Source organism: Oncorhynchus nerka, linkage group LG16 (genome assembly GCF_034236695.1).
Source record: "Oncorhynchus nerka isolate Pitt River linkage group LG16, Oner_Uvic_2.0, whole genome shotgun sequence".
NCBI classification, from domain to species: domain Eukaryota; kingdom Metazoa; phylum Chordata; class Actinopteri; order Salmoniformes; family Salmonidae; genus Oncorhynchus; species Oncorhynchus nerka.
Window position 1 is genome coordinate 21,844,819 of NC_088411.1, and position 20,720 is coordinate 21,865,538.

At 45.8% G+C, this 20,720-nt stretch overlaps 1 protein-coding gene across 1 annotated transcript in view; it reads right to left on the reverse strand.

The window, feature by feature from the left end:
* fscn2b (fascin actin-bundling protein 2b, retinal) overlaps window positions 1-19,995 on the reverse strand; it is a 28,820-nt gene extending 8,825 nt beyond the window's left edge. The window contains exons 1-5 of the mRNA XM_029685136.2: window positions 19,511-19,995; window positions 11,666-11,882; window positions 11,339-11,440; window positions 10,369-11,095; window positions 4,226-4,382 (exon numbers count right to left, since the gene is read on the reverse strand). Of these exons, the coding sequence (XP_029540996.1) occupies window positions 4,226-4,382; window positions 10,369-11,095; window positions 11,339-11,434 (980 nt within the window). The 5' untranslated portion in view covers window positions 11,435-11,440; window positions 11,666-11,882; window positions 19,511-19,995. The remainder of the gene's footprint in view (window positions 1-4,225; window positions 4,383-10,368; window positions 11,096-11,338; window positions 11,441-11,665; window positions 11,883-19,510) is intronic.
* Between the last annotated feature and the right edge of the window lie 725 nt (window positions 19,996-20,720).

The window sequence follows — 20,720 nt, forward strand, 5'->3', positions numbered from 1 at the left end:
GGTTGTGACTGGAGCTATGGTTAGGGTTGTGACTGGAGCTCGGGTTAGGGTTGTGACTGGAGCTAGGGCTAGGATTGTGAATGGAGCAAGGGATAGGGTTGTGACTGGAGCTATGGTTAGGGTTGTGACTGGAGCTCGGGATAGGATTGTGAATGGAGCTAGGGTTAGGGTTGTGAATGGAGCTAGGGATAGGGTTGTGACTGGAGCTAGGGTTAGTGTTGTGACTGGAGCTAGGGTTAGGGTTGTGAATGGAGCTAGGGTTAGTGTTGTGACTGGAGCTAGGGTTAGGATTGTGAATGGAGCTAGGGATAGGGTTGTGACTGGAGCTAGGGTTAGTGTTGTGACTGGAGCTAGGGTTAGGGTTGTGACTGGAGCTAGGGTTAGGGTTGTGACTGGAGCTGGGGTTAGGGTTGTGACTGGAGCTAGGTTTAGGGTTGTGACTGGAGCTAGGGTTAGTGTTGTGACTGGAGCTAGGGTTAGGGCTGTGACTGGAGCTAGGGTTAGTGTTGTGACTGGAGCTAGGGTTAGGGTTGTGACTGGAGCTAGGGTTAGGGTTGTGACTGGAGCTGGGATTAGGGGTATGAATGGAGCTAGGGTTAGGGTTGTGACTGGAGCTAGGGTTAGGGTTGTGACTGGAGCTAGGGTTAGTGTTGTGACTGGAGCTAGGGTTAGTGTTGTGACTGGAGCTAGGGTTAGGGTTGTGACTGGAGCTGGGGTTAGTGTTGTGACTGGAGATAGGGTTAGTGTTGTGACTGGTGCTAGGTTTAGGGTTGTGACTGGAGCTAGGGTTAGTGTTGTGACTGGACTTGGGGTTAGTGTTGTTACTGGAGCTGGGGTTAGTGTTGTGACTGGAGCTAGGGTTAGGGTTGTGACTGGAGCTGGGTTTAGGGTTGTGACTGGAGGGGTTAGTGTTGTGACTGGAGCTAGGGTTAGTGTTGTGACTGGAGCTAGGGTTAGTGTTGTGACTGGAGCTGGGGTTAGGGTTCTGACTGGAGCTAGGGTTAGTGTTGTGACTGGGGTTAGGGCTGAGGTTGTGACTGGAGCTAGGGTTAGGGTTGTGACTGGAGAGGTTGTGACTGGAGCTATGGTTAGGGTTGTGACTGGAGCTCGGGTTAGGGTTGTGACTGGAGCTAGGGCTAGGATTGTGAATGGAGCTAGGGATAGGTTGTAACTGGAGCTATGGTTAGGGTTGTGACTGGAGCTCAGGGTTAGGGTTGTGAATGGAGCTAGGGTTAGGGTTGTGAATGGAGCTAGGGATAGGGTTGTGACTGGAGCTAGGGTTAGTGTTGTGACTGGAGCTAGGGTTAGGATTGTGAATGGAGCTAGGGATAGGGTTGTGACTGGAGCTAGGGTTAGTGTTGTGACTGGAGCTAGGGTTAGGGTTGTGACTGGAGCTGGGGTTAGGGTTGTGACTGGAGCTAGGTTTAGGGTTGTGACTGGAGCTAAGGTTAGTGTTGTGACTGGAGCTAGGGTTAGGCTGTGACTGGAGCTAGGGTTAGTGTTGTGACTGGAGCTAGGGTTAGGGTTGTGACTGGAGCTAGGGTTAGGGTTGTGACTGGAGCTGGGATTTGTGAACTGGAGCTAGGGTTAGGGTTGTGACTGGAGCTAGGGTTAGTGTTGTGACTGGAGCTAGGGGTAGTGTTGTGACTGGAGCTAGGGTTAGGGTTGTGACTGGAGCTAGGTTTAGGGTTGTGACTGCAGCTAGGGTTAGTGTTGTGACTGGAGCTAGGTTTAGGGTTGTGACTGGAGCTAGGGCTAAGGTTGTAACTGGAGCTAGGGTTAGGGTTGTGACTGGAGAGGTTGTGACTGGAGCTAGGGTTAGGTTGTGACTGGAGCTAGGGGTTAGGGTTGTGACTGGAGCTAGGGCTAGGTGTTGTGAATGGAGCTAGGGTTAGGGTTGTGACTGGAGCTCGGGTTAGGGTTGTGACTGGAGCTCGGGATAGGATTGTGAATGGAGATAGGGTTAGGGTTGTGACTGGAGCTAGGGTTAGTGTTGTGACTGGAGCTAGGGTTAGGGTTGTGACTGGAGCTGGGGTTAGGGTTGTGACTGGAGCTAGGGTTAGGGTTGTGACTGGAGCTAGGGTTATTGTTGTGGCTAGAGCTAGGGTTAGGGTTGTGACTGGAGCTAGGGCTAGGGTTTTGACTGGAGCTAGGGTTAGGGTTGTGACTGGAGCTCGGGTTAGGGTTGTGACTGGAGCTAGGGCTAGGATTGTGAATGGAGCTAGGGATAGGGTTGTGACTGGAGCTATGGTTAGGGTTGTGACTGGAGCTAGGGCTAGGATTGTGAATGGAGCTAGGGATAGGGTTGTGACTGGAGCTATGGTTAGGGTTGTGACTGGAGCTCGGGCTAGGATTGTGAATGGAGCTAGGGTTATTGTTGTGGCTAGAGCTAGGGTTAGGGTTGTGACTGGAGCTAGGGTTAGGGTTGTGACTGGAGCTAGGTTTAGGGTTGTGACTGGAGCTAGGTTTAGGGTTGTGACTGGAGCTAGGGCTAAGGTTGTGACTGGAGCTAGGGTTAGGGTTGTGACTGGAGAGGTTGTGACTGGAGCTATGGTTAGGGTTGTGACTGGAGCTCGGGTTAGGGTTGTGACTGGAGCTCGGGATAGGATTGTGAATGGAGATAGGGTTAGGGTTGTGACTGGAGCTAGGGTTAGTGTTGTGACTGGAGCTAGGGTTAGGGTTGTGACTGGAGCTAGGGTTAGGGTTGTGACTGGAGCTGGGGTTAGGGTTGTGACTGGAGCTAGGTTTAGGGTTGTGACTGGAGCTAGGGTTATTGTTGTGGCTAGAGCTAGGGTTAGGGTTGTGACTGGAGCTAGGGTTAGGGTTTTGACTGGAGCTAGGGTTAGGGTTGTGACTGGAGCTAGGGTTAGGGTTGTGACTGGAGCTAGGTTTAGGGTTGTGACTGGAGCTAGGGCTAAGGTTGTGACTGGAGCTAGGGTTAGGGTTGTGACTGGAGAGGTTGTGACTGGAGCTATGGTTAGGGTTGTGACTGGAGCTCGGGTTAGGGTTGTGACTGGAGCTAGGGCTAGGATTGTGACTGGAGCTCGGGTTAGTGTTGTGACTGGAGCTAGGGTTAGTGTTGTGACTGGAGCTAGGGTTAGTGTTGTGACTGGAGCTAGGGTTAGTGTTGTGACTGGAGCTAGGGTTAGTGTTGTGACTGGAGCTAGGGTTAGGGTTGTGACTGGAGCTAGGGTTAGGGTTGTGACTGGAGCTGGGATTAGGGGTATGAATGGAGCTAGGGTTAGGGTTGTGACTGGAGCTAGGGTTAGGGTTGTGACTGGAGCTAGGGTTAGTGTTGTGACTGGAGCTAGGGGTAGTGTTGTGACTGGAGCTAGGGTTAGGGTTGTGACTGGAGCTAGGTTTAGGGTTGTGACTGGAGCTAGGGTTAGTGTTGTGACTGGAGCTAGGGTTAGGGTTGTGACTGCAGCTAGGGTTAGTGTTGTGACTGGAGCTAGGGTTAGTGTTGTGACTGGAGCTAGGGTTAGTGTTGTGACTGGAGCTAGGGTTAGTGTTGTGACTGAAGCTAGGAGTAGGGTTGTGACTGGAGCTAGGTTTAGGGTTGTGACTGGAGCTAGGGCTAAGGTTGTGACTGGAGCTAGGGTTAGGGTTGTGACTGGAGAGGTTGTGACTGGAGCTAGGGCTAGGATTGTGAATGGAGCTAGGGATAGGGTTGTGACTGGAGCTATGGTTAGGGTTGTGACTGGAGCTCGGGCTAGGATTGTGACTGGAGCTCGGGTTAGTGTTGTGACTGGAGCTAGGGTTAGTGTTGTGACTGGAGCTAGGGTTAGTGTTGTGACTGGAGCTAGGGTTAGTGTTGTGACTGGAGCTAGGGTTAGTGTTGTGACTGGAGCTAGGGTTAGGGTTGTGACTGGAGCTAGGGTTAGAGTTGTGACTGGAGCTAAGGTTAGAGTTGTGACTGGAGCTAGGGTTAGGGTTGTGACTGGAGCTAGGGTTAGTGTTGTGACTGGAGCTAGGGTTAGGGTTGTGACTGGAGCTAGGGTTAGTGGTAGGGGTTAGTCTTAGGTTTAGCGTATGTGTCAAACTCATTCCACGGAGGGATGAGTGTCTGCGTGTTTCCGCTCCTCCCTTGTACTTGATTAATGAATTCAGGTCACTGATTGGTAAAGAAATCTCCACACCTGGTTGTTTAGGTCGTAATTGAAAGAAAAAAACAAAAACCTGCAGACACTAGAGTTTGACACTTCTGGTTTAGAGTTAGAGTTACCTCTCTGTGGTCGTAGTCTGGATGCCTCCGTGGGCCACCAGGGCCCAGTATTTCCCCTCGTTGGTCCGAAACAGACACTTCCTGCTCTCTTTGTCAATCTCCATCTGGAACGTCTCCTGGTCCGTCTCGTCCTCCTGGTTTGCCGAGATACTCACACCTGGGAGGGGCCAGAGGTGTGAGGTCAGTCAAATTCAGTTCATGGTATGTTCAGTTCGAAATCAATCCAAGTTTTATTGATACTCATAACTGTCAATACAGGCTTTCTGAAATCCATGGGCACGCACATTTACACACTCACACATGCATGCCCTTATACACCCACATGTGGATGGCCCGTGACCCACCAAAGACCTCTGTCCATTATGCAGAATACAAATAGCATTAACATTAATTAAAGACCCAGGCATGCACGCAGACAGGCAGGCAGATTCTACCAACCCCTTTACTAACAGTCTTCTGCACTAGGGTCCTCCTTAGTTACATTCAACCCAGCTTTCTAAAGCAACTATTGGCTTAGTCTAAAAAATACTATTCTCTATCTTATCACCAGGGCTTGTGTTTCTGTTTGATCAGATTCCCCTCTCATCTCAGCACTGCTTCACGCTTTATTGTCCAATTTCATGTGTGTGTGTGTGTGTGAGTGTGTGTGTGTGTGTGTGTGTGTGTGTGTGTGGGTGTGTCCATTTCACACCATCACCATAACAGTCTGCTGAGCTCAGCTGTGATCAGACTACAGCCCATCTAAGAGAGAAAGAGGAGAGAATGAGAAAGAGGAAGAAGACAGGAAATCAGGGGGTATCAATAGAAGCTTTTATATCTCAGGGGGTATCAATAGAAGGTTTAATACCTCAGGGGGTATCAATAGAAGGTTTTATACCTCAGGGGGTATCAATAGAAGGTTTAATACCTCAGTGGGTATCAATAGAAGGTTTAATACCTCAGGGGGTATCAATAGAAGGTTTAATACCTCAGGGGGTATCAATGGAAGGTGTAATGCCTCAGGGGGTATCAATAGAAAGGTTTTATACCTCCGGGGGTATCAATAGAAGGTTTTATATCTCAGGGGGTATCAATGGAAGGTTTTATAACTCAGGGGGTATCAATAGAAGGTGTAATACCTCAGTGGGTATCAATAGAAGCTTTTATACCTCAGGGGGTATCAATGGAAGGTTTTATATCTCAGGGGGTATCAATGGAAGGTTTAATACCTCAGGGGGTATCAATGGAAGGTTTTATATCTCAGGGGGTATCAATGGAAGGTTTTATATCTCAGGGGGTATCAATGGAAGGTTTAATACCTCAGGGGGTATCAATGGAAGGTTTTATATCTCAGGGGGTATCAATGGAAGGTTTTATATCTCAGGGGGTATCAATGGAAGGTTTAATACCTCAGGGGGTATCAATGGAAGGTTTTATACCTCAGGGGGTATCAATGGAAGGTTTTATATCTCAGGGGGTATCAATGGAAGGTTTAATACCTCAGGGGGTATCAATAGAAGGTTGTATAACTCAGGGGGTATCAATGGAAGGTTTAATACCTCAGGGGGTATCAATAGAAGGTTGTATAACTCAGAGGGTATCATTGGAAGGTTTAATACCTCAGGGGGTATCAATGGAAGGTTTTATAACTCAGGGGGTATCAATAGAAGGTTTTATAACTCAGGGGGTATCAATAGAAGGTTTTATAACTCAGGGGGTATCAATGGAAGGTTTTATAACTCGGGGTATCAATGGAAGGTTTTATAACTCGGGGTATCAATGGAAGGTTTTATAACTCGGGGTATCAATGGAAGGTTTTATAACTCAGGGGGTATCAATGGAAGGTTTTATAACTCAGGGGGTATCAATAGAAGGTTTTATAACTCAGGGGGTATCAATAGAAGGTTTTATAACTCAGGGGGTATCAATGGAAGGTTTTATAACTCGGGGTATCAATGGAAGGTTTTATAACTCAGGGGGTATCAATGGAAGGTTTTATAACTCAGGGGGTATCAATGGAAGGTTTTATAACTCGGGGTATCAATGGAAGGTTTTATAACTCGGGGTATCAATGGAAGGTTTTATAACTCGGGGTATCAATGGAAGGTTTTATAACTCAGGGGGTATCAATGGAAGGTTTTATAACTCGGGGTATCAATGGAAGGTTTTATAACTCAGGGGGTATCAATGGAAGGTTTTAAAACGATCTGATACTGCATCTATCTGATATCTTGAAAGGCATTGCTGACACTACAGTTGGTCAATCATACCAAATGGTGCACACTGACTGCTACATAGCCTAGGGCAATGGTTTTCAAACCTCTCCTCTGGGATCCCCAGACGTTTAGCAATTTTGTTGTAACCCTGAACTAGCTGAGCTGATTCACTTAAGGTCTAGCTGTGGATAGTTAAAATACATTAAACATTTGTGGGTCCTCAAGGAGAGGTTAAAAAATCACTTGCCTAGGGTAGAGTGTGCTAGTCTACACTCTTAGAAAAAAAGGTTATGTCTAGAACCTAAAAGGGTTCTTCGGCTGTACCCATAGGAGAACCCTTTGAATAACTAAAAAGGGTTCTACCTAGAACCAAAAAGGGTTCTACCTGGAACCGAAAAGAGTTCTCCTATGGGGACAGCCGAAGAACCCTATTGGAACCCTTTCTTCTAAGAGTGTAGTGTAAAGTTTAAAACAGACCGCAGACCCATCTCCAATTCCTGGTGTTGGCCTACCTGGAAGCCCGTCCACCCGCCTGCCCACCCAAAACTGGATCAGGCACGACTAATACATCAGAGAGTCGCTCTGCCATCCATTATTAATGATGCCACAGCCCACTGTCCCTCTCTTCCTCTCTCTATCCCTCTCTCTCTCCCCTTTGTATCTTTCTCACTTGCTCTCCTCCATTGCTATTCTCATTTTTTTCTCTTTCTCTTTGTTTATTTCACTGCATCCTTTATCTGTCTATCAGACCGTAGCGGGATGATGTGTGTGTGTGTGTGTGTGTGTGTGTGTGTGTGTGTGTGTGTGTGTGTATTTGAGCATTCGTCTCTCTTACAATTTCTTCCCAGACCAGATCGATGTACCCGAGGGAGTAGAGAGAGGTGACGACAGACATGATAACAGATTTGACCCACACACACACTCACATACACACACACACACACACACACACACACACACACACACACACACACACACACACACACACACACGCGCATGGACACACACAAACACACACGCGCGCGCATGGACACACACACACACACACACATGCGCATGGACACACACACCACATGGGCACTTCAATAGAAAGAGAGTGGGTAGGCAGTAGAGAGAAAGAGAGAGAAGTATCAAGTCAGTTTCTGAGCCTAGTTGTGTCTGTAAACTATCTGACGGTGACACGTCTGCTCTTCAGGGAGAACTGGCAGTCCTGTTGATTTATGTGCGAACACATAGAGAAGTGACTTCTTCTATATCTGACTATGCTCTCCTCTCTCTCTCTCTCTCTCTCTCTCTCTCTTACTCCTCCTCATGTACTTTCACAACCACTCTCTGCTCACTTTCCTCTCTTTTCTCTATTTCCTCCTTTCCCATCACTCTCCCTATATACGCTTTCCCCTTCCACCCTTCTCCTCCTGTCTACCTCACTAACCCTCTCTCCCCACCCTCTCCCCTGACTGTTCCCTACAGTCTTTCCCTTTCCTCTCCTCCATTAACTCTTTTTTCCTCACTTGCCCTTCCCTCTCCTCCTTTATTCTCTTCGCAGCTCTCTCCCTGGGTCGCCCTCTCAACCTCCTTTATCTCCATCCCTGGGCTGGGGTCTGTGGCTGACTGACTGACCCAGTTGTCTTTCTGATTTGTGGGCTGAGTTGCTATGGGCTATGCCCCTGGTGTGCTGTTGGTCAGAGACCCATAGAGTTAGAGTAGGGCTTGGGTTTCTGAAAACAGACTCCCCGCCTTCAATGAACAACCGCCCTGGCACTATCAATTATTTAACACACTCTGCACCTCATCACTCACCAATACAGGAGTGTTTGTAAAAGAGAGAGAGAAAGAGAGAGACAAAGCTTGTGTTTGTGAAAGAGAGAGTGTGTGTAATGCATGTTTGTAGGTACAAGATGGAGAGGGAGGGAAAGTGTGTGAGTGCATGTGTGTCTGTGCACTTGTCGTCTGTGTGTCTGTGTGTGTGTGTGTGTGTGTGTGTGTGTGTGTGTGTGTGTGTGTGTGTGTGTGTGTGTGTGTGTGTGTGTGTGTGTGTGTGTGTGTGAGAGAGAGAGAGAGAGAGAATGATAGTGGAAAAAGTAAGTGTAAGGAAATGTTTTGTGTATCTTGTTTGAGTGTCTTTCAGCACTAGCACAGAGGTGTGTCACCGCCCTTTCTTCCCTGCCCTCATGAGGTTTCCTGTACCCCTCAGGCCTCGAGGTAATCACTTTCTGCTCGTCTCACTCAGTCATTTGGTTATTGCAGATCGTAGTGCTAACCAGGAACAATGAGCCACAGCTACAGTTACAACCCTCAGGTTAGAGTAACACTACTCCTCAGACAAGAATATTCACCAAAGACCACAGCATCAAACACACGGACGATACACAGAACACTCTAGAGATTCTAGGAAAAGATTCCCTCTCGATGAGATTCTAATAACACTGTAGATTCTGGAGTCAGTTACCGGGTCTATGACATTATCATAGACCCGGTAACTGATTCCAGAATTGTTTGTGGCTCGGGCAATGGGAAAGAGGCACAAGTTACTACATTATCATATTATACAGTGATGCTGACACTATTAATCAGTAACACACTTTTCACAGTGGTCATGCATGCAGGTTAGGCCAGAGATGAAGTCGACACAGTACATACTGCACTGCACTGGAATAATCAGCCATTATAATTTGCCAATCTCATTCCCACTGACCTGGTGACATGTTTTCTGAGCCTGAAATACAAAAAGACTACTATGCTGCGGAGGGGTTTAAGCTACTGTAAGGAGGCAGTGGAATGATACTACAACACTGGATCTTCCCTTTTAACAATACAATAATGATATGTTAGAAATAGAACAAACGATCAACGCACGCACGCACATGACAACATATCAGTATTTATGCTGCAGTAGTTTATGTGTCGGGGGCTAGGGTCAGTTTGTTATATCTGGAGTACTTCTCCTGTCTTATCCGGTGTCCTGTGTGAATTTAAGTATGCTCTCTCTAATTCTCTCTTTCTCTCTTTCTTTCTCTCTCTCGGAGGACCTGAGCCCTAGGACCATGCCTCAGGACTACCTGGCATGATGACTCCTTGCTGTCCCCAGTCCACCTGGTCGTGCTGCTGCTCCAGTTTCAACTGTTCTGCCTTTGGCTATGGAATCTTGACCTGTTCATCGGATGTGCTACCTGTCCCAGACATGCTGTTTTCAACTCTCTAGAGAAAGCAGGAGCGGTAGAGATACTCTTAATGATCGGCTATGAAAAGCCAACTGACATTTACTCCTGAGGTGCTGACTTGCTGCACCCTCGACAACTACTGTGATTATTATTATTTGACCATGCTGGTCATTTATGAACATTTGAACATCTTGGCCATGTTCTGTTATAATCTCCACCCGGCACAGCCAGAAGAGGACTGGCCATCCCTCATAGCTTGGTTACTCTAGGGAGTTTTTCCTAGCCACCTGCTTCTACACCTGCATTGCTTGCTGTTTGGGGTTTTAGGCTGGGTTTCTGTACAGCACTTTGAGATATCAGCTTATGTACGAAGGGCTACATAAATACATTTGATTTGATTTGATATCAACTGCGTTCCTCTCGTCTTCGAGGAAACACCCAACCTCGGACAATATGATAAGGAATCTATTGACTACATTACCCATAATTATGGAACAGTCTTTATCGGCTGTCAATCATCCATATCGAGTGACAGTGGTGAAGGTCCATGCATATTCAATACGGCTGCTAATGTATTTTCTGTACATCTGAAAGCTCAGTTACCACAGTAGGTATCAAGTGGTACGAGAATATGAGGTAGTAGTGGTAGTAGTTGAGTAGTTTTAGAAGTGACACATGAGGAGAGGGAGAGAAAACAAAAAAGAGAACAAAAGAGGTGTATACTGTATATTTATGCGTGTGTGTCATCTATGTTCATACTGTGTTTTGTCTACTGTGTGTGTCTTACGTTGCCGTATAGACACGTATTTCCCATTGGCTGCCATCAGCACCACCTGAGGGTGGCTCTCCTCCAGGTCAAACAGCTCGTCCTTCCCCGGCTTGCTGCACCTGCCAGACCTCAGTGTCCCCGTGGGCCCCATGGGACTCAGGTACTTCCCCTCACAGTCCTTAAACGCCAGCTTCCCACACTTCAGCTCCAGCGTGTACCCCGTGCCCCGCCCGCTCTCCGCTGACAGCTTCCCGTCGTTGACAAGGTAACGGCTGTCACAGGTCTTGAGCCGGTACTTCCCCTCCAGGTAGACGAGCGTCAGGAGCGCCGCCACGCCCCATGGAATGTTCCGGTCCACGGCGATCTCGCCGTCGTCGGGTGACAGGTGGGCATAGCGCTTGCGGGCGACACTGAGCAGGTTGGCCTGCGGGTGGAGCGCCAGGTGCACCGCCCATAACTCTGCCTCTGTGATAACTTGGGCGAAGCAGGACAGGTAGTCCCGGGAACCTCCGAATAACCTCAGGTAGGGTTCCGACTGAAGTGCCCAGCGGCCGTCTGACTGGGCAGCGATTAGGAAGCGGCAGTCTGTGTTCCGGCCCTCGGCCTCACATGTGACCTTGCCATCCTTGTCGGAAGCCAGGTAGCGGCCCAGATGGCTGCGGAGGTAAACCACCTGGGGGTCCTGGGAGTCCTGCTCTAATGTCCACACCTGCTTCCTCTTCAGACTCGGGGCCGACGCATTCACCTGATGGAGGAGAGATCACTGTCAAGAGCACTGGGAATAGACCGTTTTCACTCTACCTAAAACACCTTCCCTCTTCCCCTGTCTTCACCCTTTCTAACTCTTTCCTGCTTTAGATAAACTTCTTTGGCATCTACTCTACTCTGGCATGAAAACTACAAAGGAGTTGGCTAAAGCAGGACCAGACTGGTACCAGTCTAGACAGGAACACAGTAAGACTAAGCTGTGTCAGATGAGGTATCTCACCTTGAAGCCAAAGGCCTCTGCGGTGAGGTAGCGACTCTCGTGGTTGATCAGACCAAACTGCAGCTTCAGTGGACAGTTTGTACCGTTAGTGGGCATCCTGGCCTGGGGGAAGGAAGAGGAGGAGGGATGGGAGGAAGAAGAATGTGTGGCGGAGGGGAAGAGTGGGGAGGGGAGGGCATGGGGGTATGAATGACAAGTATGAGGTGAGGTTAAAAGGGTGGGCAGAATTAGGCAATAAAATATGAGAAGAAATCAATGAGGAAGGTAGCTATAATGCAGGGACTTTGTCTTCTACATTTTTTTTACACAGATTTATGATCTACTTACTGTGGTTATGTGGTTCCTTTCTGTACTTTCTGTGATTCCTATGCTCCTAATTCCCAGATGAAAACGTTTCCTTTCAAATTGCTCCTCTTCTTATTCTGTTTCTCCTCCCTTCTCCGTCTCCTCTCCACCTCCGTTTCTCTCTGATGGTAGTGAAGGACTCTTTCTCGTCTTTTCTCTTTCTGTCATTCAGGGCTCCTGTTTTTTTTCCTTCGGTTTCCTAATCAGGATTATAGTAATCAGCAGGGCTCAATACTGCAATCCAACAAGTGACGTCACCCTCTTCACCTCTCCTCTCACAATTTCTTTCAAACTACCTCTCCCCTTCTCCATCAATTGATATTTTCCCCCTTCTCTATCTCCCTCTCTTAGTCTTCCTCTCACTCAATCGTTACCTTTGGCTCTGTCTCACTCTAACACTCTTCCTCTATGCTTCCCCCCCTCTGTTTCTTTCTCTCTCTCTCTCTCTCTTTCCCTCAGCCAGTCTCTCTCGTTTTTCAATTCCCTGTTATTTCTCTCCCAGTTCCTTTCTCTGAGATTACTGAGCCACTGATCTCCTGACCAGTCTCCAACCTTGGCCTTAGTGACCAGTCAGTAACCCAGTCACCCAACCAGTCAGCCAGTCAGTCAGTCAGTCAGTCACCAAACCAGTCAGTCAGTCAGTAACCAAGTCACCCAACCAGTCAGTCAGCCAGTCAGTCAGTCAGTCACCAAGTCACCCAACCAGTCAGTCAGCCAGTCAATCACCAAGTCACCCAACCAGTCAGTCAGCCAGTCACCAAGTCAGTCAGTCAGTCAGTCGGCCAGTCACCCAGTCAGTCAGTCAGTCGGCCAGTCACCCAGTCAGGCAGTCAGTCAGTCGGCCAGTCACCCAGCCAGTCACCCAGCCAGTCAGTCAGTCAGTCACCAAATCAGTCAGTCAGTCAGTCGGCCAGTCACCCAGTCAGTCAGTCAGTCGGCCAGTCACCCACCCAGTCAGTCAGTCAGTCGGCCAGTCACCCAGTCAGTCAGTCAGTCGGCCAGTCACTCACCCAGTCAGTCAGTCAGTCTGCCAGTCAGGCAGTCAGTCAGTCGGCCAGTCACCCAGCCAGTCAGTCAGTCAGTCACCAAAATCAGTCAGTCAGTCAGTCGGCCAGTCACCCAGTCAGTCAGTCAGTCGGCCAGTCACCCACCCAGTCAGTCAGTCAGTCGGCCAGTCACCCAGTCAGTCAGTCAGTCGGCCAGTCACTCACCCAGTCAGTCAGTCAGTCTGCCAGTCACCCAGTCAGTCAGTCGGCCAGTCGGCCAGTCACCCAGTCACCCAGTCAGTCAGTCAAGTCGGCCAGTCACCCAGTCAGTCAGTCAGTCGGCCAGTCAGTCAGTCAGTTACCAAGTTTTTATTTGCTTTGTCATTTTTATTGTTGGGGGGGTTACAGGTAGAATATTCATATCAATTCACACACTCAGTTTATACCACATGTACCGTAGGCTGACACTCAAAGAAAAACTAAGAAATACATACAGAGAAATTATCATATTGATCACACAGGATTTTGTAATAATGATGGGGTGACAGATAGCCTTGAGGTTAGAGCGTTGGGCCAATAACTGCAAGGTCGCTGGGTTGAATCCCAGAGTCGAAAAGGTGAACAAATCTGTTGCTGTGCCCTTGAGCAAGGCACTTGTGTCTCAGGGGGAGTTGGGATATGCAAGAAACACATTTACATTCCACACTTGGGTGTAACAGGACAAATATAAGCACCCCCCAAATGATTATACCCTGGCGACCAGAGAAAACCCTCCCCATACCACTTCTTCCCCGTGGGCCTGAAAGCAAAGAATAAAAAATACAAAAATGTTTCCTTGGTGTTAAATACAGTCTGTGAACAAACTTAAAATGCGTAAATTGATGGTTTGGATTACAGGAAGCAAAGGCCATATTTTTCCAGTTATATCTATGGACCATACTTTTTTAATGGCCAGCTTAGAGTATGAGCTTTCCAAATGTTTATAAATTATAGAGATCAGTCCTTTCAGGGGAGCCCATGTAATTTATTTATAAATCCCATCATTGGATGGTTTGGTAGTTGGGTTTCCCCAGCATACCTGACCTAAGTTAGAAATATAGATATCAAGGGTACAGATTCCACATTTGGACCATTGGGGGGGATTTCCCAATTTCCCATCAATTTCTTGATAGTTGCTGGTTGAAAATACTTCTAATTTGCCGGGAGATTCGGCTTTCTATGGTAACATCACCATGGGGTAAACTGCCTAATAGACCAATAACAAAGAGTTCCAAATCTCTCTGCCAATTACAGCTAGTTTATAGTTGCCCCCTCCCGACTCAGACCACTCCCAGACATTCCCCCTCCCGACTCAGACCACTCCCAGACATTCCCCCTCCCGACTCAGACCACTCCCAGACATTCCCCTCCCGACTCAGACCACTCCCAGACATTCCCCCTTCCGACTCAGACCACTCCCAGACATTCCCCCTCCCGACTCAGACCACTCCCAGACATTCCCCCTCCCGACTCAGACCACTCCCAGACATTCCCCCTCCCGACTCAGACCACTCCCAGACATTCCCCCTCCCGACTCAGACCACTCCCAGACATTCCCCCTTCCGACTCAGACCACTCCCAGACATTCCTAGCAATATTCTTGCTTGAGAAATAGTTTTTTTGCTATAAAGCTAATTTTGCCAATTTTAATGGAAATCTATTACAGTAATGCACTTAATTGTTACCTAGAAATGATTTGATATTGACATAAAAAACAGTGCTGTGTATTCATGGATGCTAAGGGAAGCCAGGCTTCCCCCCAAATTGTCCTATAATGTTTTTTTAAAGATAAAATAATGTATCTTTTGTCTCTCTGTGTTTCATAATTGTCCTTCAATTCGCAAGTGGCTGAAAGTATCTCACCGGAGAAAGCATCTGAGCAAGTGAAACAGTGCCCCTCTGTCTCTGTGTAGCCTTCTATCTGATGCTGTCAGGTCAAAAAGTGTATGACATTGTTGCTGCCCATTGCATTGAATGCAAAGGAAGCCAGGGAGCATTTGGCCTCCCTTGATAAAAAGTATAAAATAATAGCCAATCAGCGTTGAGCTAAACTGAATGAGCTCAACTGTGATTGGGCCTGGCGCACCAAAAATAAATGTTAAGGGAAGCCAGTTTGGATTTGGCTTCACACCAATCACATCACATCGAGAGTGAAACATAATTGACAGAAAAACTTGAATTGTTGCATCTCGTGTTGTTGTCCTCCGGTGGCTAGCAAGCTAGCTAAAATTGTCCCTTTCCTAAATTAGCCATGGATGGAGATAGGGATTTGGACTTGTGGTTTTACTTAATTTTCCGTACAGGGCAATGATTATAATGACAATTCTGATCTAACCATAAATTCATACATTGTGCCCCTGGCCTGAGAGGATGGAAGTTCAAAATGTAGTTTGACATAGCATACTAATGTTAACTAGCTGGCTCATCTTTGCCCATGTATGGAAGTTAGGCTTGCGAGCATGCATTTTAGCCAGGTTGCCTAGGACAGCAAAAACTAAAAGTGTGTATTGTATAACAGAGTCATAGACCGTTTTGTCAACAGGAAAGAGAGGAGGATGGCATTAGCATTTCTATACAAGTAGGGTGAGTCAAAATGTGTTTTCTACTAGCACGAATGTAAGCACACCCACACACACAGAAATCAGAACCATGGACATCCACATCATATTTAGCTCATGTTGATTGGATTAAATAGTTTTTGGTATATTTCAGTTGTCACTGCATTAGACTAAGCAGAAGTGATTTGATAATGTTGAAGTTGAAGTAGTGATGGAATAGTGGAGGCAGTTCCTGTTCTCTCTGTGACTTGTGGTAACTCTCTGTGGTTCTAAATCAATAGCTGTTTAGTAGCCCGAAAATAAACATTAACCGGCAGGTCATGCTGCTGGTCATGTAACAGTTTGTTACCTGCAATATGTTTTGTGATGAAACAAATGTGTGGTTGAATTTATCCTGCCACTGTGTCATCTTATTGTCTCAGCCTTTGTTGTAATATGGCATTTTCTTCTGGCTTGGCTTCCACAGTTATTTTACCCACACACCGCTACTGATAAAAACAAGTGCATTGGGACTTTAAGGGATCTATCAGTATAGGCCACCTCTTTCAGAGCAATAGGAAGAATCATGTCTAAACCAATTTAGGATGTGGTGAAATGCTAGTTCCTGGGAAAATCATTTTAAGTTTGGTAGGTATAGTCCTGTCTTTCCCTCTGAAATGTGTTCATTTGATCCGGGATCGCTTACCTTGTTATATACATTTTGAAACCGCACTATGAGTTTTATCTCAATAGCCAGAAGGGGAAGCATTGAACTACAGAAATCCAGCCTTGGCAGTATATTCATGTTGACAATAGATACTCTGCAGGTTAAAGCAACTGGGATGCTAGTCCATCTACTGAGGTCAGGTTGAATCGATTTGAGCGTTCTGTAAAAGTTTTTTTTGTCAGTGGTTTTATCTAAGAAAGGAAATATAACTAATCCCAAATATTTTAAATGGGAAATGATTGTGATTCCATAAGTAGAGATGGAGTCCTCCATCGGGGTGTTGAGAGACAGTAGGTCTGATTTGGTTAGATTAATTACAGTGGGGCAAAAAAGTATTTAGTCAGCCACCAATTGTGCAAGTTCTCCCACTTAAAAAGATGAGAGAGGCCTGTAATTTTCAGCATAGGTACACTTCAACTATGACAGATAAATTGAAGGAAAAAAATCCAGAAAATCACATTGTAGGAGTTTTAATGAATTTATTTGCAAATTATGGTGGAAAATAAGTATTTGGTCAATAACAAAAGTTTATCTCAATACTTTGTTATATACCCTTTGTTGGCAATGACAGAGGTCAAACGTTTTATGTAAGTCTTCACAAGGTTTTCACACACTGTTGCTGGTATTTTGGCCCATTCCTCCATGCAGATCTCCTCTAGAGCAGTGATGTTTTGGGGCTGTTGCTGGGCAAATATTTTCTATGGGGTTGAGATCTGGAGACTGGCTAGGCCACTCCAGGACCTTGAAATGCTTCTTACGAAGCCACTCCTTCGTTGCCCGGGCGGTGTGTTTGGGATCATTGTCATGCTGAAAGACCCAGCCACGTTTAATCTTCAATGCCCTTGCTGATGGAAGGAGGTTTTCACTCAAAATCTCACGATACATGGCCCCATTCATTCTTTCCTTTACACGGATCAGTCGTCCTGGTCCCTTTGCAGAAAAACAGCCCCAAAGCATGATGTTTCCACCCCCATGCTTCACAGTAGGTATGGTGTTCTTTGGATGCATCTCAGCATTCTTTGCCCTCCAAACACGATGAGTTGAGTTTTTACCAAAAAGTTATATTTTGGTTTCATCTGGCCATATGACATTCTCCCAATCTTCTTCTGGATCATCCAAATGCTCTCTAGCAAACTTCAGACAGGCCTGGACATGTACTGGCTTAAGCAGGGGGACACGTCTGGCACTGCAGGATTTGAGTCCCTGGCAGTGTAGTGTGTTACTGATGGTAGGCTTTGTTACTTTGGTCCCAGCTCTCTGCAGGTCATTCACTAGGTCCCCCCGTGTGGTTCTGGGAGTTTTGCTCACCATTCTTGTGATCATTTTGACCCCACGGGGTGAGATCTTGCGTGGAGCCCCAGATCGAGGGAGATTATCAGTGGTCTTGTATGTCTTCCATTTCCTAATAATTGCTCCCACAGTTGATTTCTTCAAACCAAGCTGCTTACCTATTGCAGATTCAGTCTTCCCTGCCTGGTGCAGGTCTACAATTTTGTTTCTGGTGTCCTTTGACAGCTCTTTGGTCTTGGCCATAGTGGAGTTTGGAGTGTGTTTGAGGTTGTGGACAGGTGTCTTTTATACTGATAACAAGTTCAAACAGGTGCCATTAATACAGGTAACGAGTGGAGGACAGAGGAGCCTCTTAAAGAAGAAGTTACAGGTCTGTGAGAGCCAGAAATCTTGCTTGTTTGTAGGTGACCAAATACTTATTTTCCACCATAATTTTCAAATAAATTCATTAAAAATCCTACAATGTGATTATCTGGATTTTTTTTCTCATTTTGTCTGTCATAGTTGAAGTGTACCTATGACGAAAATTACAGGCCTCTCTCATCTTTTTAAGTGGGAGAACTTGCACAATTGGTGGCTGACAAAATACTTTTTTGCCCCACTGTAGCTGAATTTATCTATGATCTTCAATGCGTTTCAGAGCAATTGAAATACATTGTCTAGATATAGTAAAATATCATCTGTGTATAAGAAGATGAAGTGATCAGTAGATTTGAGGGAAATTGATGTTATTTCGTTCGATTGAAGAATTTCTTGAGCCAGGGGTTCCATGGATAATAGAAATAGCAAAGGACAAATCGGATCGCCTTGCCTGCTGCTTCTAGTGATTATGAACGGAGCTGAGCAGATATTGCCTGTTATAACTATGGTTGAGGGATTGGCATATATAGTATTTTAATCATATGAATAAAATTGGAGCCAATTCCCATGTTCCAAGACATCCCAGAGATATGACCATTTTACTCTATTAAAAGCTTTCTCTGCATCGAGAGATAAAACAGCCCAAGGATCTGTTGTTTCTGACTAAGCATTTAAGATATGTAATAGTCAACGGAGGTTGTTTTTTGACAAAGCCGCTTTGATCCATGTGGACCAATTTGACTAAGTAAGTGTCAAGGCCGGATTACATTTTGGGAAAAGTTTCATATCTGTGTTATTTGCGTTTATGAAAGATAGAGGGTGATAGTGAGGACACTGGGCGGCATCCTTACCTTTTTTAATATTAGTGCTGCATTCATATCCCCAATGAACCTTTGTGAACGGCTGTGTTAATCATTTTGAGCAATAGTGGACCTAATTGATTCACAAATGTCAAATAGACCTCAGGAGGAATACCGTCCAATCCTGATGATTTTATTTATGTTACCCAATGCCCGTTTGAGTTAATTGAGAGAGATTTGGGCTCCCAGTGAGGCAGCTTCATCTGTTGAGAGAAGAGTTCTTCATTATTTTAGAAAGGACTTAGTCTGGCTTGGTGTGGATTTACAATCAGAGGTGTACAGTTCTTCATAGAAGAGGGAGAATCTTTCATTTGGGTTCTGTAATTCCACTGTTTCAGATTCAATAGTGGCTATATTAGCTAATTGATCATTACTGCTTAGCTTGTTGGCCAGTAAACAACTGGGACAATTACCATGGAAGTAATGGTTGAGTCTAACTCAATGTATCGCAAATTCTTCTCTCTGTCTTATCAATAAATTAAGTTCTATCTTGACTTTGGAAAGACTATTAGCTAAAAAAAAGTGTTTATTGAGACCGCTCTAAGGCAGTTAACAACATTTCTAATTCTGAAATCTTTTCTACTTGTGATTTATTCAACCCAGATGCGAATTGCAGTTGCATTATTTTTACGAAAACCTTTGGTGGCATCCCATAGAAGTCATCAACTGAATTTTTATTGAACATTATGAATTCATTTAGTTAAATTTCTAATTTATCACAGAATGTAGGATTGTGTAGTAAAGAAACGTTGAAACACCATCTTATAGCTCTTGTGGGAGATTCTAAAATGTGTAGTTGCCAGTAGTAAGCATGGTGATCAGACAATCTCATGTGTCTATTTTCTATTTTCTTAATTTCAAGAAGGTAGAGGTGTAGATAATAATATAAAATCTATTCGGAAGAATGTTTTATGCCTGTTTGAATAGAAAGCTTTTTTGATTATGTGCTTGCCAGGCGTCAATGAGGATGTAATCAGAGAGCATGTGTTGGAGAGCTTGATTGCGTGTGGATTGTCGTTGGTCCTTACCTTCTCATTCACTTCATCTCTCTCCCTCTCTTTTTACCACTCTGTTACTTTCTGCCTCTCACGTTATCTTCTGTTTGTTTTTCTTCTCCTCTTCTTTCACACCTCTGCCTTTATTCACATTCCAGTTTCCTTCTTGACCAGAAGCAAGTTTGATCCGCACGTCCCTTAAATATGCACATCTTTTGATTAAAAAGGTTCCACCCTGAGATCTCAGTGAGGCCCTAGCGCGGCGCGACACCCTTTTCCTTCCCCAACTCCTAAGCACCCAAACATGAACCCTTCATCTTTACGCTACAGCAAGGTGATGGAACGCATGCTTTAGTACTATTTAGTCTTTCCCTCTTTCTTTGTATCTCTCCCCTCCTTTCTCTCTGTCTCTCTCTGACGTGGCGGCTGTGTATGTACTCCTGTCTTTATCTGGCTTTGCGCTTTATTCTGCTCTCCACTTCTTGCCATGACGAGAGAGGTGGAGTGACAAAAGCCAAGGTAACCAGAAACAATGTGTAGACACACACACACACACACACACATATATACAGTGAGCGTCGGGTAACCAGAGCCCACCCTGTGCCTCTGTGGCAGTGGCCCGAGTGCAGCTCTCCTTACCTGCCTGGCCAGTGTATGGTTACACACCATCTCTGATTCCAAGTTCTGTCGGTCAGCTTTAATGGAACACGTGTGTGAGAGAAGGAAACAGAGAGATAGAGAGAAGGAGAGAAAAAAAGGAGGGAGAGAAAGGGAAGAAGGGATGAATTTCAAATAAATGTGAATTTCAAAGAGAGGTAGGAAAGGGAAAAGTTGACAGAGAGAAAGAAAGAAAGAAAGAAAGAAAGAAAGAAAGAAAGAAAGAAAGAAAGAAAGAAAGAAAGAAAGACATAAGGGGGAGAGTGGAAAGAGAGAGCAACATAATGTGTCTTGTTCCTATTTTAGTGAGAGCACTAATCATCACGTCATCTTTTCTCCTCTGGTGTACCAACAAAGAGTTGTTGATCAAAGTAGGGCCTGTGTGTGTGAAAGCGTATTTGGATAGTAAACAGAAGTGTCCATTCCTTAACCCTTCTAATCCTTCTCCCAGTGATCCCAACCTGGCTAATCTGCCACCCGTAACCCTTCCCCCTGACGAGTTGCACACACACACATACACACATACACACACACACACACACACACACACACACACACACACACACACACACACACACACACACAC